General features: G+C 34.9%; 1 protein-coding gene across 2 annotated transcripts; it reads left to right on the top strand.

Annotated features, from left to right (window-relative positions):
- Positions 1-4,432: 4,432 nt before the first annotated feature.
- Positions 4,433-11,187, top strand: LOC116803617 (thyrostimulin alpha-2 subunit-like). 2 transcript variants are annotated; one of them, XM_032727660.1, is made up of 4 exons: positions 4,433-4,603; positions 10,627-10,878; positions 10,954-10,997; positions 11,056-11,187. In XM_032727660.1, the coding sequence occupies exons 2-4, from the start codon at positions 10,659-10,661 to the stop codon at positions 11,146-11,148; spliced, it is 357 nt and encodes a 118-aa protein (XP_032583551.1). In that variant the 5' UTR covers positions 4,433-4,603; positions 10,627-10,658; the 3' UTR covers positions 11,149-11,187. The 2 variants fall into 2 exon arrangements, with proteins under 2 accessions (XP_032583551.1, XP_032583550.1); XM_032727659.1 differs by lacking the exon at positions 4,433-4,603 and having other exon boundaries at positions 10,644-10,997.
- Positions 11,188-15,795: the final 4,608 nt, after the last annotated feature.

Genomic DNA, 15,795 nt, shown 5'->3' with positions numbered 1-15,795 from the left:
TCGAAATGATTGAAGCTGTTAAAAGAGACAGTAGCGAAATGAGTGAAGCTGTTGAAAGAGACAGTATGGATGCCTGAAGGGCTAATAATGGAATTTGTAATAATAATGTAAGCACAAGTGCAAGGAAAATGTCTTGATCATGGCGTGTTGCGCATTAGATAGGAATATGAAGAGAATGAATTATGTTAAAGAAAAGAAGTTTGTATTGGAAATTTAAATTTGATTTGTCAATTTGCTAATATTTTGTTTTTTTTTAAATGATGTAAAAATAGTCACTGTCGCCGAGTGTGTTTGAAGGTTAGCACGGAGAAGAAGTGAGTGACACAAATTAATTGTGTGTAGACCTTCGGTGCCTTCGAAACTCGCTGCGTGAAATGGAAAATAATAATTGTGCTCCGACATATATATGTAATGCTAGCTCGCTTAAGCACAGCCACTATCACCGAAATCACCACTCACTTGTCCATCCGATTGCGATTTAATGTATTTATATTTATTTATAAACGAGATAAGTGCATTAATTAATGCATGCAAATTAACACGATCACGTCGGGGTCACCAATGTTTAGCTATTGAGCTTTTTCAATAGCTGTTGCGAATAATAAAAAGCCGAAGAAAGTTTGTTTATATTACGACACTGTTTATTTTGCGAATTGTTTAAGGCAGCTAGGGCCGACAAAGAGCTATATCGAATGCACAAGTTTAGTCTTTTCCGAAACACGAAGAATTGGCAACTGGCGGGACAGACAGCCGAAATGCAGCGCCCAAGCTTAACGTAGGTAGATACAAAAAGAACAAGGAATGAGCGCCGTACAGATAAATGCGTGCGAGAACAGCGGTTTGCACTATGGGCATCGCAACTGCTACCACTGACTAATTCGGCTTACAATATTAAAGAATATGAGATTAGTCTACTGCACAGTTTTTGCGGCTGCATGACCCAACAATATCTATGTGCTAAGTTCTCTTGTGGCAAGTGGGATTATTGCCTATGCTTATACAACCTTGGTTATCCTCGAAAATAACTATTGGACCATTTAATTCTAAGTTCATTTCATTCGTTAATGATTTTAGCCATAATGCTTCCCTTACTCCTCGAATAAGGCCATATATTATGCTTCGGTAGATGAAGCAGCAACAGATTTTTGTTTCATAGTACTCCAGCAAATTGAACAATTTTCAAACATTTTAAATATATACCCTGTATTACTTCTTCTGTCAGTCTCATTTCCGGCCCCATCAGAATCAACATACCCCATAAGAATTTTATTTACTTTCAAATTCCTTTTAAATGATAACTTTAAATTGACAGTTCCCTTTAGATATCTTAAAATTCTTTTAAGACATTGCCATAATTCTCTATTATTGTAGTTAGTATATCGACTTAAGATACTTATCGATGTTCTTAAATCCGGTCGTGTACGTACATTAAACAACCAATCAAATTCCTACATGGTGCTTCATATGACTCTTCTACTTGTAAAGCCTCATAATTTATTTTGCTTGGAAGAGGAGTCCCAACTGGATTACAATCTTCCATATTGAATTTTTTTTTTAAACATTTTTAAATATGCATTGACTGAGACAAATTTGATCATTTTTTCTTTCAATTTTTATTCCAATAAAATATCGTATTCCATTTAGATCGGTCATTTAAAACTTATTCAAAAGATATTTTTTAAATTTATACATCCTTTCGGAATCACTAGTAGAAATTATTATATCTTCAACATATAAGAATAGATATATATTTTTATGTATATCTCCTTCATCTAGAGTATTTATACATCTGTCTACTTCTAGACTCCGAAATCCAAAATTTTGTAGTGCAGTTTCAAACATCTCAAACCAGCATCTTGCAGCTGGTTTTAGAGCATAAATGGCTTTATTAAGTTTACATACTTTATTTTCGTCATGATGGATTAAACCTTTTGGAATCTTCATATAAATTTCATCTTTTAGTGCTCCATTTAAAAAAGCTGTTTTGACATCCATCTGATGGATCAATAAATTATATTGATTCGAAAAAGCTAAAAGATATCTAAAACTAGAAATTCGTGCAACTGGTGCAAAAGTCTCATCATAATCCATCATATATTCTTGGGGGGATTGGCTACCAATCTTGCCTTATATTTAAGTAAATTACCATTTTTGTCTTGTTTTATACTAAAAACCCACTTGCAATCTACTATGTTTTTATCCTTGGGCATTTGCACTAAGCACCATGTATTATTTACAAAATGAGAGTTTAGTTCGTCTTTAATGGCATCTTCCCACAAGGTTCTGTCATCACGAGTTTTAATCTCATAATATGTATTGGGTATATCATTTAAACACATTTGGGTATTCATCAGACACTTTTCTAAAAATGTATATGATAACTTTGGTTTATCTTTAATTCTCTCACTGCGTTTAATTTGTTCTTGATTTTTATTTTCTTTTGTTTTATCACTAGTTTCAGCTACTGGATCGGTATTCTCGAGACAAGTGGAATTTTCATTTGGATTTTCATCAGATTTAGAATCCGTAGATTCACAATTTTCCTGCAATGGAAAATTCAACTCTTCATTCTCTTCAATTAGAGAATCACTGTAGTGGTCAAAAACATCATGTTTTTCCACAGAGTCATTTTCATTTGAAGTTACCGAATTTATGTTTATTTCATCCACCACTATTAAATACATCACACAATAATGTGTATATTGATCAATAAATACTACATAGTAGTTTTTATTATCAATAGTTGAGGGCGTAATCGGACTGCATGCATGCGAATAAATTACAAGTAGTGGGCGTTCAATATTTTCTTTATTTTTGTGTTTTTCAAATTTTAGTCTTGAATGCTTTCCGTTAATACACGCCTCACATAATTTACTACTATTTACTTGTACGTTTTTTATAAGTTCACTATCTTCAAACAAGCCATCTCGTTTAATTTCTAAGAATTTTCCAACACTTATATGGCCCAACCTCTCTTGCCACAAGCGATACTCTGCATCATTTGATATTGCAGATGTATATACTTTACTATTTAAAATAAATTTAACAGTCGGTACATTATACTCACATACTCCTTCAAATACCAAGTTACCGTCCTTGATTACTTTAATGCCATCCTTATTAAACTCGACGGACATTCCAGCATCTATCATCTTCTTTACGGATAGCAAATTGTGCGGGATTTCCTTACAATACAACACGTTTTGTAATGTAATGTTGCTTCCAGAATTGTTAAGTTTAACTTGTCCTTTTGCAGTAGCATAAACAAATTCTCCACGCTTTGCAATCTCAATAGCCAATTTTCATACTCAGAAAATAAATTAATATTATTCACTAGGTGATCTGATTCCCCCGAATCTAATATATAATTTACTTCGTCTGTAATTTACTAATTTCACCATAAATGCAAATGCGCATTTTTGCTGCGTTTCCACCTTCTGAGTCTGTCTTTCTCTAACTTCTGCATTCATCAGAAATGCAAATTTCATAGCTTTGTTTTTGTATGTATTTTCCCTAGATTCTCGATTGCCTATAGCTTGCAGCACTTTAGCACTTGTGTCTTTGTTAATTCCTTTTAACTTTATTACATGATCGAGTAGCCGTGTCTTAACAAAGTCTTATGTAAAATTGCTCTCAGAAAGAGTTTCTATAGCTGTTATTACTCCTTCATAGTTAGTCGAAAGTGTATTAAGTAAGTGAGCAATTTTGTCCATTTCGTCCAACTTGGCTCCAGCCGCAAGTAACTCAGTTATCAAATCATCAAATAAATGAAAATGGTTTACTAGCAGAGTATCACCTTTTAGTTTTAAAGAGAATAATTGCTTGCGTAGTGACAGTTGAGATGCCAAGCTTTTACGCTCATAAATAGTATACAATATTTCAAAAATCTGCTTTGCCGAATTTCCACTGTTGGCAAAACTTAAAAGAAATCACCAAAAAATCACCAAAATATTCTATTATGATCCCCTTTACATTTCTTTCTACCCGTCTTACTTTTTCGCTTACTTCTGTTTGTTCTTTCTTAATTACATTTAACAAATCGTTTTCCTCTAACAGTGCCCTTACTCGGAATTTCCAAATTGAATATTTTTCGCCGTTAAACGGCTTTATATTCCTCTTTCCTTTATCCATGTCTTTTTTTCTTTTGACTTTTGACCACGCGTCGTTGCGATGATAAAACTGACTGTTCTTATTTTTTCTTCTTTGTTTCTCCGTTTGCCTTGCGCTTCTTAAAATCGCTTTTCGTTGCTGTACTGCTTTTACACTTATGTATATACAACCAAACGTTTTTGTGTATCGTTATACATACATATGTAAGTTAACACAATCACCAAACAGACGAAATATAGTCGTAAGCCTCAAGTTTTTTTCCTATTTATAGATCGATCTTTACCTATAAGAAACAGTACCTTGTTATTAGTAGATTAAGCTTTAGAGATAAGAACTCTTGCTATACTTAAGTCAGTCGATTTTGGGAGATTAGAAGCGTCGGTCATCGCCACGTACTTACAATTCGCCTCATTAAGTGCAGACCGCACAAGCCCTAATATAATTAATAAACATACACTAATAAATATATTGAAAATTTATTCAACAATAATTTGTATGTATTTCGCAAAGCACATATCGGCTTTGTTCAAAAAATACATATATTTAAATAAGAAAATTTACTTTTATTTATTTTAAGTATGTATATTATAAGCCAGCCCATAACCAAATAGTGAAACCCTTTTGTTGTTCTAACTATTCAATAATAATTTTATTTAAGCAACCGATATAACTGCACTCACTCTCCACATACACACAACTTTGTATAAGTGTGACTTTTGTACTTTCAACAACAAATGTAGGTGACGCATTATATCGAATTAAAATAAATAATATTACAATCAGCGATATAGAACAATCAAGCTCATATCAAAATACACAGCATTCTGAATGTATGTTTCAGTTTCAGCAACAACTCTTATTAACAACGGGGACGTATACAATCTTATTATATCCAATTAACTTTAAAAAATAATTTTAGTAACAAATTTCTTTTTACCAAAATATTTCTGCAGGACGTAGAGAATAATGAAGATAAGGCTATCATAATAGAAGAAACACATAGTCGAGCTCATAGAGGACTAGACGAAAATTACAAACAAATCCATAGATTATATTATTGGTCAAATTTATTTATCAAATTAAAGGAATACATAAAAAATTCTTAAATTTGCAACGAAAATAAATATAACAGACATACAATTAAAATTCCTATTGGGGAAGCTCCTGTTCAAACTAAAGAAGGAGAAAATATACACCTCGATATTTATAACGCGAAAAATTTTATTTTCTTAACCTGCATTGACGCGTATTCAAAATACCTAGTAGTAAAAGAAATTCAAAATAAACTAAACATCGAGAATAAAGTAATGGAATTACTTCAACAATTTCCCTACGCCAAAGTAATTATGACTAATAATGAACCAAGCTTCAACTCTGCTCAATTTATTTCCTTTGCACAATAATGCGGTTTAACTCTACCTTTCGCAGACCCCAGTACCTGTTGAAAGGACACATTCAACATTAACAGAATTAGCTCGTTGCATTAAGGAAGAATTTAATCTTATTGACAATTCAGAAATAATTATTAGAGCCGCAAAAGAATTCAATAAGAGCATTCATTCTACAACAAGTCAAAAACCTTTTGATATTCTCTATAATAAAATTAAGCACAAAAACATTTCAACATTGCTTGGTTTTATAAAAAGGTGGTCTAAGGAATTTGAAGACCCTTACTTGACTAAAACCTTATTTATTTCGTTAGTCCGTCCGATTCTCGAGTACGGATCACCTGTTTGAAGTCCACAATACGCAGTCCACTCGGACCGCATTGAATCGGTCCAAAAAAACTTCTTACTTTTTGCCTTGCGGCGCCTAAATTGGGATGCAAACCGTATATTACCTCCTTATTCCAGTAGACTACTTTTAATTAATTCACCGTCCCTAGTTCTACGGTTAACTATGCTTGGAACAGTCTTTATTTGTAAGCTTATTCGGGGGGATGTTGAGAGTCCCGACTTGATTAGTCGGCTTAACTTCCCGGTTCCAAGTAGAGTCACTAGAAACTATATACCCCTTATCTTAAATCATTGTAGATCTAATTATGAGTTGCATGACCCTTACAGAGTTTTATGTTCTGACTATAATAGACTTTATCCTATTATCTGTAATCTTGACTCTCTGCCGCTATTAAAGCAATCGATTTTATCTTTTCTATTACATAATTAGATCCTACTAACACTAATATTCAACATAGTTATTCCACATTATATTCATTTCCTCGTTCCTATTCTATTTTTTATATCGCGTCTATATCTTCTCGCGAATCGAGCCGTACGATACACGGCAGCGCCCCTCGGTCGGTTGGGCGGGAGGTGTGGCCGTGGGACCCGTGCGAAATATTAAAAAAAAAAAAAAAAAAAAAAAATTGAATTTCTTATTACTTTTAACACCAATCGTAATGATAACCACTTCAGAAATAATTGATTACTCCAATCACGAATTTTCCTGTTCAAAGACAAAAAGCATGTTCTTACTTATGAATCATATGCCGACTTATTCCACGTAACTAATTTAAGTTTTTATAAAGAAATAATCGATCTAGAATCGGGAAATGAGAAATTACTTACGAACTACAATTAATCGAATTAATTTTGTCACAGCTGATATGATTAATTTCATAATATAATATTCATAATAATTAATATTCTTAGGAATTACGAAACACTATTAAAATAAGTGAATTAGGAACATGAGTGAAGAGTTTTTACTGTTACCCAATTGCCTTGGCGAAGCCTTGCCGTTTGAGTCGTCTCAGAGCTCGAGCGGGGATAAGACGTCTTGCAAGAAGACTGCTATTGCTAAGTAATCTGTCACTGTATCGACATGTATGTCTCCCAATTTGTGTCTTAACTGTGTGTATATTGAGGTCTTTATGGAGTGTGGAGTTACGTACATACCAGGAATACCATCTGGATCCCGTATAACCACATCGGTACGATACAGTGCGCATAAACAGCTCTTTTGCACCTCAGCGAAAGAGTGATCCTTCTATTCATGAGCCATCTCATCTGTTGTGATCTGTGACCACATTTCTTTACTGTGTTTTTGAGATGCGGCCCAAAAGGTGATCCGTTTAAATCACTAATTATCACGTCTGTAATTATTGCAGATCTAATGGATATCTCCGTATTCAAAAATGTACTACATAAAGAACTCTTAATTATTTATATCAAGTACCCTGTAATAACAAATAGATGCGAAATTTATTATGCCAGATCCATTTCACATAAAGATGGTAAAATTACTAATAAGCAATCAGGTCGCCAAATGCGAAAATACTTTCTATGAAATATCTAATTTTAAGAACGATCTTTTTAATAACAATGGTATTTTAGGTAAAAATAAAACTTGTTTTACCCGCTTACTAAATGGAGAGAAATCAATTTCCACTAAAATACGAGAAAAAAAGAATATAGATATCATTCAAGAAGGTGCCATTCTTATAAATGGAAATAATATTGTTAGATATTTACCGTACGTATTTACCGTTATTTGCTTCTAAACCGACCGAGCAAATAAACACAAGAACGTAGTGGTGTAGTTGACGGTTTAATGAAACTGAGTAATAGGAATTTCACAATGACTTCTTAAGCTATAATTGAGCGTTGCCAGATCAAAACATATAAAGCTTATTTAAATTATAACGTAATTTCAACAAATATTGTAAACAATTCTCATTTAGACGGGTCATATTTAATAACATTCAACGGCACAACTACAGTAAATAATATTTCATACACCAATTTAGAAAACTTGAGTACATAACTATTAACCACTTTAAGAATCTGGAAATATCAGATTACATAAAATCCAACAACTCAGAACTTACTCTTGACAACATTAATATTTTAAGCCCATTTATTGAAATTTACAATTGGAAAATATCAATTTCATTTATATTATTTATTTTAATCATGTTGTATTTGATTACTACATTAACAATAAAATTCAGAAATATTATATTTGTAAACAAACTAAAACGGACAGAACTAGAAAAACCAAATACTGAGAAAGAATTTGTAACAGAATTAAGAGAGCGTTTAACCGAAATTTATATTGAAGCGGTACGCGTCATTTTAGAAGGGAGAGCGTTATCCAACCCATATATGTAGCAATCTTCCCCAAGTGATAAACAAATTTCAAATACCAATCTCAGCAGCATTGCCTTTACCCGTGTCATAGACGCTAACACTTAGCTCGCCTTTGCCAACACGCCAACACTTAACCACCCGATAAATAACCAAAAGGGAGTGTAAAAACAACCTCCACTTGGAGATCAAGCCATGAATAACTTATTGCGCTTCAATCAAACTGCATCAGTCAGCAAATTTCAATTTCACAATACAGAGAAATAATTTCTGCATAAAGATTTTATCGAAAGTTTCCAAAGAAAACCCTCTGGCAGAGGTTGATTGGATTAGGACTTAGAATTTTAAGATAAGTCTGATTCGGGAGAAATGAAAGAACGGCTTACAAATGAAACACTAGAGAAGAATAAGTGTCTTGTAATAAAGTTATATGTTCAAAAAGTTAGAATCAAAAGCCGAGGTTTATTGGATCAGGATTAAGAATTAGAAGATTAGCCTGAATCGGGATGAGATCGTGTAAGTGAAAAAGTCTACTACCGAATAAATATTAAATAATACAAAATAAAAATTATATTTTTAAGTAATTAAATAGTAACAATTTTAATTTGTAGGTTACAATTAAGGGTACGCGAATAGGTATATTTTTATAAATGACTCCTCCACGAAAAGCTTCGACAATGTTATTTTTTATTAAATAAATAAAAACTTATTTAATTTTGAAATTTGTATTTCCTTTAAAGTAGTTTCCATCTTGATTGTAGTTTTGTACTAGCTCATTCTTGTAGTCTCTCAACATCTGAGTTCCCTTTTTTTTTTGAATGGGGTCGTAAGTACTAATCTGTATATTGTAAAATTATTTAATTTTATTGTTGTTTATAATAAGGTTTGGCTTACCTAAATACTGAATTCTCTCTTTTATAGCGTTTAACGATGTACTTCTACAATTAAGATTGTTAACTATTGGTGGAGGACACATATATAAAAATACCCCTATTCGTATATCCTTAATTGTAACCTACATGTACAAGCTTACGCTATTATAAGAATTAAGATAAGAGACAGAACATGTGAAATAAAGTTCGGATTTGGCAGTTGAGTACAGACCTCATAAGTGACCACACAAGCACTTGAAGTCTGGTTGATTGTTTAGACCTGTATCATACTCAATGGAAATCGGATTAAAGCAATTGGCTAAGAACGCCTTATGACCCAAATCGATATCCAAATTTCATAAATAAAGTTATCGCATATAAAGGGTCAAACATTAATTTAACTATATTTATCAATTACCGATAAAAATGCATAAAAATAATGTTGAACGCTAAATTTACGTCATCAAATTATTTGCAATATAAAATATTTTATATAAACGTTCAACTGATAACTCTCACCCTTTGCTATTAATAAGATGTCGAGTTTCCCGACTACCAGATACCCGTTACTCAGCTAGTGTGAATGCGAACACGAAATTGTATCATTTTTCTGGGATATAGATATTGGGGAATAATATGAAAATTATTCAAAAATTGTTCAAAGTGTTGTCGTGACTGGCTTGGCGGCCTTATTGCGTTAGAATTGGCGTGAAAAAAAGTTTTTTGCAAATCGATAGAAATTTACAAGACTAATAAAATTATGGAAAAAATGTCGAAAAATGATTAAAAAGTGTGGAGTTGGTAGTTTTGTGCGGTTTGTGGGCGTTAGAGTGGGCGTGGCAACACTTTTGCCGTCTTTATCTCTAATCTGTATGCTCAATCTCAACCTTCAAGCTTTTATAGTTCCTGAGATCTCGACGTTTATACGGACAGACGAAGGGCTAGATCGACTCGGCTATATATTCGGAAACTGTTCCTTCTGCCTGTTACATACTTTTCAACGAATCTAGTATACCCTCTAACTCTACGAGTAACATGTATAAAAATGGTTTGGTTTATAACCTAAGAAATATTTTTTTACATTTAATCGTTTGCCCCAATAATATTATAGCGCTTTTCTAATTTTGTATGAATAATAAATTAAGTTGTTTTTCCCTCTCACCCTTGTGGGTGTGGGCGTTAGAGTGGGCGTGGCAACACTTTTGCCGTCTTTATCTCTAATCTGTATGCTCAATCTCAACCTTCAAGCTTTTATAGTTCCTGAGATCTCGACGTTTATACGGACAGACGAAGGGCTAGATCGACTCGGCTATATATTCGGAAACTGTTCCTTCTGCCTGTTACATACTTTTCAACGAATCTAGTATACCCTCTAACTCTACGAGTAACATGTATAAAAATGGTTTGGTTTATAACCTAAGAAATATTTTTTTACATTTAATCGTTTGCCCCAATAATATTATAGCGCTTTTCTAATTTTGTATGAATAATAAATTAAGTTGTTTTTCCCTCTCACCCTAATAGCCAACCCTATATTTAATTTGACTTCGTTTTAGTACGCAGGCGTCACGATACCGTGACACTTTAAATGCCAAAGCCTTGGCCAATCTCAACAGTTGCCGAGATGAGGTCGTCTCAACTGCTGGTGCTTGTTTGCTGCATTCCCTGGCTTTTGCTGTGTGATAGTAACTCAATGGGAAAGGACGCTTGGCTGCGTCCTGGGTGCCACATAGTTGGAAATACTCGAAAAATTACTATACCTGATTGTGTCGAATTCAACATAACAACTAATGCGTGTCGCGGATTCTGTGAGTCCTTCTCGGTACCTTCAATTCCAATGATGGGTTCATCGCTTTCTGTTTTATTCAAACCCCCCAAACCAGTGGTGAGCGTTGGCCAATGCTGCAACATGATGAAATCGGAGGAGGTGGGTTCTGCCTTGAGATCCCTATTGAGTTTATATAGAATTTCTAAAATCGTTTCAGATACAACGACGTGTGCTATGTATTGAAGGAATACAAAATGTGACTTTTAATAGTGCATTGTCGTGTAGTTGTTATCACTGCAAAAAGGATTAGACTAGAGCAGAATAATAAACCTGAACCATTTCTTAATAATCTTTTTATTTACGTTTTTAATTATAACATAATAACAAATATAAATAAGCAAGATAATGACTTATTTAAGGGAACTCTGTAATTCGCTTCAGTCTCTAAAATCTGTTGAGCGATACACAACACAAATCTTGATTTGCTATTTAATGTAGCCTTAAAACCAGCAATTCTGCGATAGTGTCATATTGGTCTGATCTTTGGTTTTTTTTTGGTTTCTAAAGGCTTCATTCACAAAAACCTTAAGAAACAAGTTTTTAACAACAGGCGGACTTATTCACAAGGCCTAATAAGGAAATTATTATCGTTTATATGATAATTATTTATTTTTCAAGATTTTCGGTCAACGACAGGTAAAGTTCAATATCAGATAATTTTCCTTTCAGCTATAACAGTTTTATTTTTTTTTCATAATTTGTCTTTTAATATAGACTTTTATTGTTTTCAAGAGATTTCAATCGATTTTGTTTTATGGAAAATGCATGGGTTAAGAAAGCGATTAATGAGCGACTTAACTTAACCGCGAGTGTACAAGGGAGAGAGGGGGAGAGAGAGAGAGATAGTTAAAGGGGCTATCTTAGATGGGACCATCTAAGCTTCTCTTTATAAATAATAAATAAAATTACTGCACATCAAGTGCCGCACAGTTAAATTGAGGCTCCAAAGTTGCCATGTTTACACTTCACAAATTTAAGAAAAGTTGGCGGTTGCGGGACCCGACAAAGAGCTTGACTGTCAATAGAATCCTTAAGAGATAGCAGATTCAGCTCATTCAATTTCCGATTTTTCGGTATGACGATTGGGTTGCGGTCATTACAATCCAAAGAAGTCTTCTTCAGCCGACCATATTGGTCAATGAATGGCGAAAATGAGGCAAGTGAGCCAGATGGCCGTACTAGTCCTTTAGCGTACGGAGATTTTCCAATCAAGACCCTTCGAAGAAATTCCAGTTAATACTCTATTAATGTCAGCAATCCCGTCAGAATCATGACTTGACCGACGCACATCAGTTCGTAAAAGAAACTGGCAACAATCAATAAACCAATGCGTTATGAACGATATAAATCTGGGTCTGCGAGATTAAAAGTTTGTGTTATGTTCCAGCTGCAAATGTCAATGCTGAAGCAGTGCCAGCTTTCGGTAATCTTGGGGTCACAGCATCACAGGTGTGATGCCCGTCTAGTTTTAGACGTCCGAGATCGCATAAAAATTAATTACTGTCGAAACATTTTTCTCATCACTAGAATCGCGAATGTAAAGGCTCACGCGAATATTTTCCGGCTGGTATAGTCGTCTAGACGGTGATGTAGGTCTTTGCTGCTTCTTTCACGATTCGTAATCATTAAAAATTCAACAAGAAATCCCGTGAATAAGATAAGGTAATATTAAGGGGACAATCTACTACATGTCTTAGCAATAAGTTAACTGAAACACTAATGGGGGCTTGCAGCACTTCGTCCTCACTTTGAGACACTAAACTACAAGTTTCCCGGATTGCCTTGAGATCATTTCGCCCTCCAAACCTTTGACCACCCTTCTGCCTTGTAAATAAAATTATTCGTTACTTATTTTCTTGTAGGGCGGCCCAGGAGTCTCAAGGGTTCATGTCACGGTGATTCAAGTTTTTTTTTTTTTCGAGATTTGTTCCAAGTCGTGTGTGAATTTTGTATATGGGAACTATATCAAAAAAATAAAAATTCGCTCACCATAGTTCATGCAGCTACGGTCCTCGAAAGTGCTTTCATGGAAAAAATGGAAAAGCTGTGGGAAAATCCCTTACATTGTTGGGGCATCCAATAGTTTTTTTTATTATTCTTTAAATAATATAAGAAATGCCGATCAAAAAAATTTCCCAACGGCACTCAGAAACCGTGATAGAAATAAAATCACTCAAATCAATAAAAACCAATAAAAATCACTCTTACTCGACCTTGCCTTAGCTCATCATTTTCGCTCAACTTCACATGGCCAGATTATTACAAAAGTTTTGCAAATGTATTAGTTTGTACGTATTCCGTTTGATTTACCGTTTTCGCAAAATTTTGTGAATCCGTTGTGTGACTCCGATCAGATCCCGTTTCGTTGAGCTAAAGTTTTACTAGTTTTCTGTTTTCGCAATCCAATTTTACTTTTCAAAAGTGTGGGCGTGGCAGCTTTGTGCTGTTTGTGGGCGGTAGTCTGTCAACAAACTTGCACTGCGTCTTTGTCTCTAGAATCTGTATGCTGGAGTTCAACTTACTAGCTTTTATAGTTTCTGAGATCTCGACGTTTAGACGGACAGACAGATATGGCTAGATCGACCTGGCTATTGATTTTTATCAAGAATATATATACTTTCTATAGTCGGAAATGCTTCTATCCGCCTGTTACTTACTTTTCTAGTAAGCCCATTTAATCTACGAGTAAGGGGTATAGAAATTACTTAATTCTATTCACTTAACTAAAATTATTTTTTTTTCGTGTTTTCAATCTTTCCCGTGCTCAGATATTTCTTCTCTCATTATTTTTATCGTTTGTTATCGTTATCGTTTTTGGCCCAAGAAGAAATTATATGCTGGGCCTTAAAACAATAGTTTGGTCCTTTTTGCGTTGTGGGGTCTATACGAGCTGTAACGGACTGTGTAGCCAGAGATCTTAGTTGAGCGCCACATAGCAACGATTAACGACTGTATCCGATACTTCGTTTCGCTAAGTCGAAAGCCAAAAGTTTTGCAAATGTATTAGTTTGTACGTATTCCGTTTCATTTGCCGTTTTCCCAAAATTTTGTGAGTCCGTTGTGAGACTCCGATAACATCCCGTTTCGTTGAGCTAAAGTTTTACTAGTTGCCTTTTTTCGCAATCCAATTTTACTAGATGAAGAAAATATCCAGTTTAATTGCCTAACCCATAACCATTTCGCTGAAGTCAAAAAAGTTCGCTCATAAAGAAGCTGCTACAGTTGTGAAGTTAGTATATATCTTTTCCGAGTTGAAAATTGAGTTATTTATTAAATAGATAAAAGCACACCTGGAATAAAATCTAGTCCACCGGTATCGGAAGAGCTGAACCGATTCGAGAAGATGAATCTCTTGTTTGTTCAACAACAACAACGTACACTGTAGGAGCTTCGACAAGTACTGCTCCGACAAGTACTGTTTCGACAAGAACTGCTTCAGTTAGGTCCACAGGTTATACTACTTCACCAGAGGTTTCCCGTCTGGGGTGCTCGTTTCAGACCATCCTCCCTTCTGGACGCAGGAAGCGAAACCCTACCGATCCTACAATATTGAAAAAAAGCAAGGAAACCATTTCCCCCATCAACTAGTCTGTGCAACAACCGTTTCGCACCTTCAGCTGAAGAAACAAGCCTTACCGAAGATATGGATACTGATGAGGAATCAATTGAATTTAGCGCTGACAACTGAAATAGTGACCAGCCGCGTCAAACGGCAGCTCCAAAACCTCCTCCAATATGTGTTCCTAATGTTAACAGTATCAGTAAGCTAGAAAGCACCCTCAACCAGGTAATCTCTGAAGAAAAATACGACATACGTAGCTGCAGATTAGGAATCTCTCGAATCTACACAGCAGATGCAACGTCATTCAGAAGTGTGGTTCGTAACTTGACTGCCTTGAATTGCCAGTTTTGGCATAATCAACTCCGTGAGGAAAAACCATATAGGCTGGTGCTGAAGAACATACACTCAACTGTCCCAAGAGAAGAAATAGAGCACTGCTTCATAGACAAAGGCTTCGTTGTACTGAACATCTACTCCCCAAGGAAGCCTGGCTGGAATAAAATCTTGGCTGGTGGAAATGACGACGAAGAAGCCATTAATGCACAAAATAGACAAAATCTGTTCTTTGTCAATCTTAAGCCGAGTCCGAATGTGGCCGAGTCTCTAAAAGTAAGCCGTATTGAAAGGCACAGGGTTACAATTGAGAAGGCTACTCGCAACAAGGACATAGCTCAATGTTACAATTGCCAAAATGTTGGCCCAGTCTGCGGGAATTGTGCGGGTGAGCATCCTACTGGTTCTAAATAATGTGAGACACACCTAAACAATCAATACGTATGTGCAAACTGCATGGAGAACACCCTGCCAGTTTTAAAGGCTGCAATGTCAGAATAGAATTGAGTAAAAAATTAAAGCCAGGGCCTAGACCACCCAACTACACCATTAACAGAAATAATGAAATCGGCCATTTACAATACGCGTCGTCGTCAGCTGTCAGAAATGGAGTATCCTATGCTGACGTAACAAGAACTAAAGCTGAAAACAACTACAGCGTTCCTGCTAAGAACACAATCACTCTTAATACTGGGGAGCAATACAACTCTAACAGGAACCTTGCCACTCTCGAGAAGGCAATCTTGGACATTAACGCCAGATTGGATCAACTTTTTAAATTAGTCATGGAAACAATTGAGTCCAACAAAGCTTTTCGTGACCTAGTCCACGTTCTGATTTCTAATAAATGATAGTCTTAAATCTAAAAATCGGATTATGGAACGCAAGAGGATTAGTACAGAAGAATGAAGAACTTCGACTTTTTCTTATTGCCCACTCTATAGACATCATGCTAATTACTGAAACTCATATGCGCCCTGGTCCAAAAGTATACACTCCTGG

The sequence above is a fragment of the Drosophila sechellia genome, chromosome 2L (genome assembly GCF_004382195.2).
Source record: "Drosophila sechellia strain sech25 chromosome 2L, ASM438219v1, whole genome shotgun sequence".
In the NCBI taxonomy this organism is placed as follows: domain Eukaryota; kingdom Metazoa; phylum Arthropoda; class Insecta; order Diptera; family Drosophilidae; genus Drosophila; species Drosophila sechellia.
The sequence above is the reverse complement of the archived record's forward strand: the minus strand, read 5'-3'. Positions and strand labels throughout refer to the sequence as shown.

Excerpts from the sequence above, each read along its gene's own strand:
- LOC116803617 (XM_032727659.1), top strand. The coding sequence starts at position 10,659 with ATGCCAAAGCCTTGGCCAATCTCAACAGTTGCCGAGATGAGGTCGTCT. Across the intron at positions 10,998-11,055 it reads ACATGATGAAATCGGAGGAG|ATACAACGACGTGTGCTATG; the intron begins GTGGGTTCTGCC and ends AAATCGTTTCAG.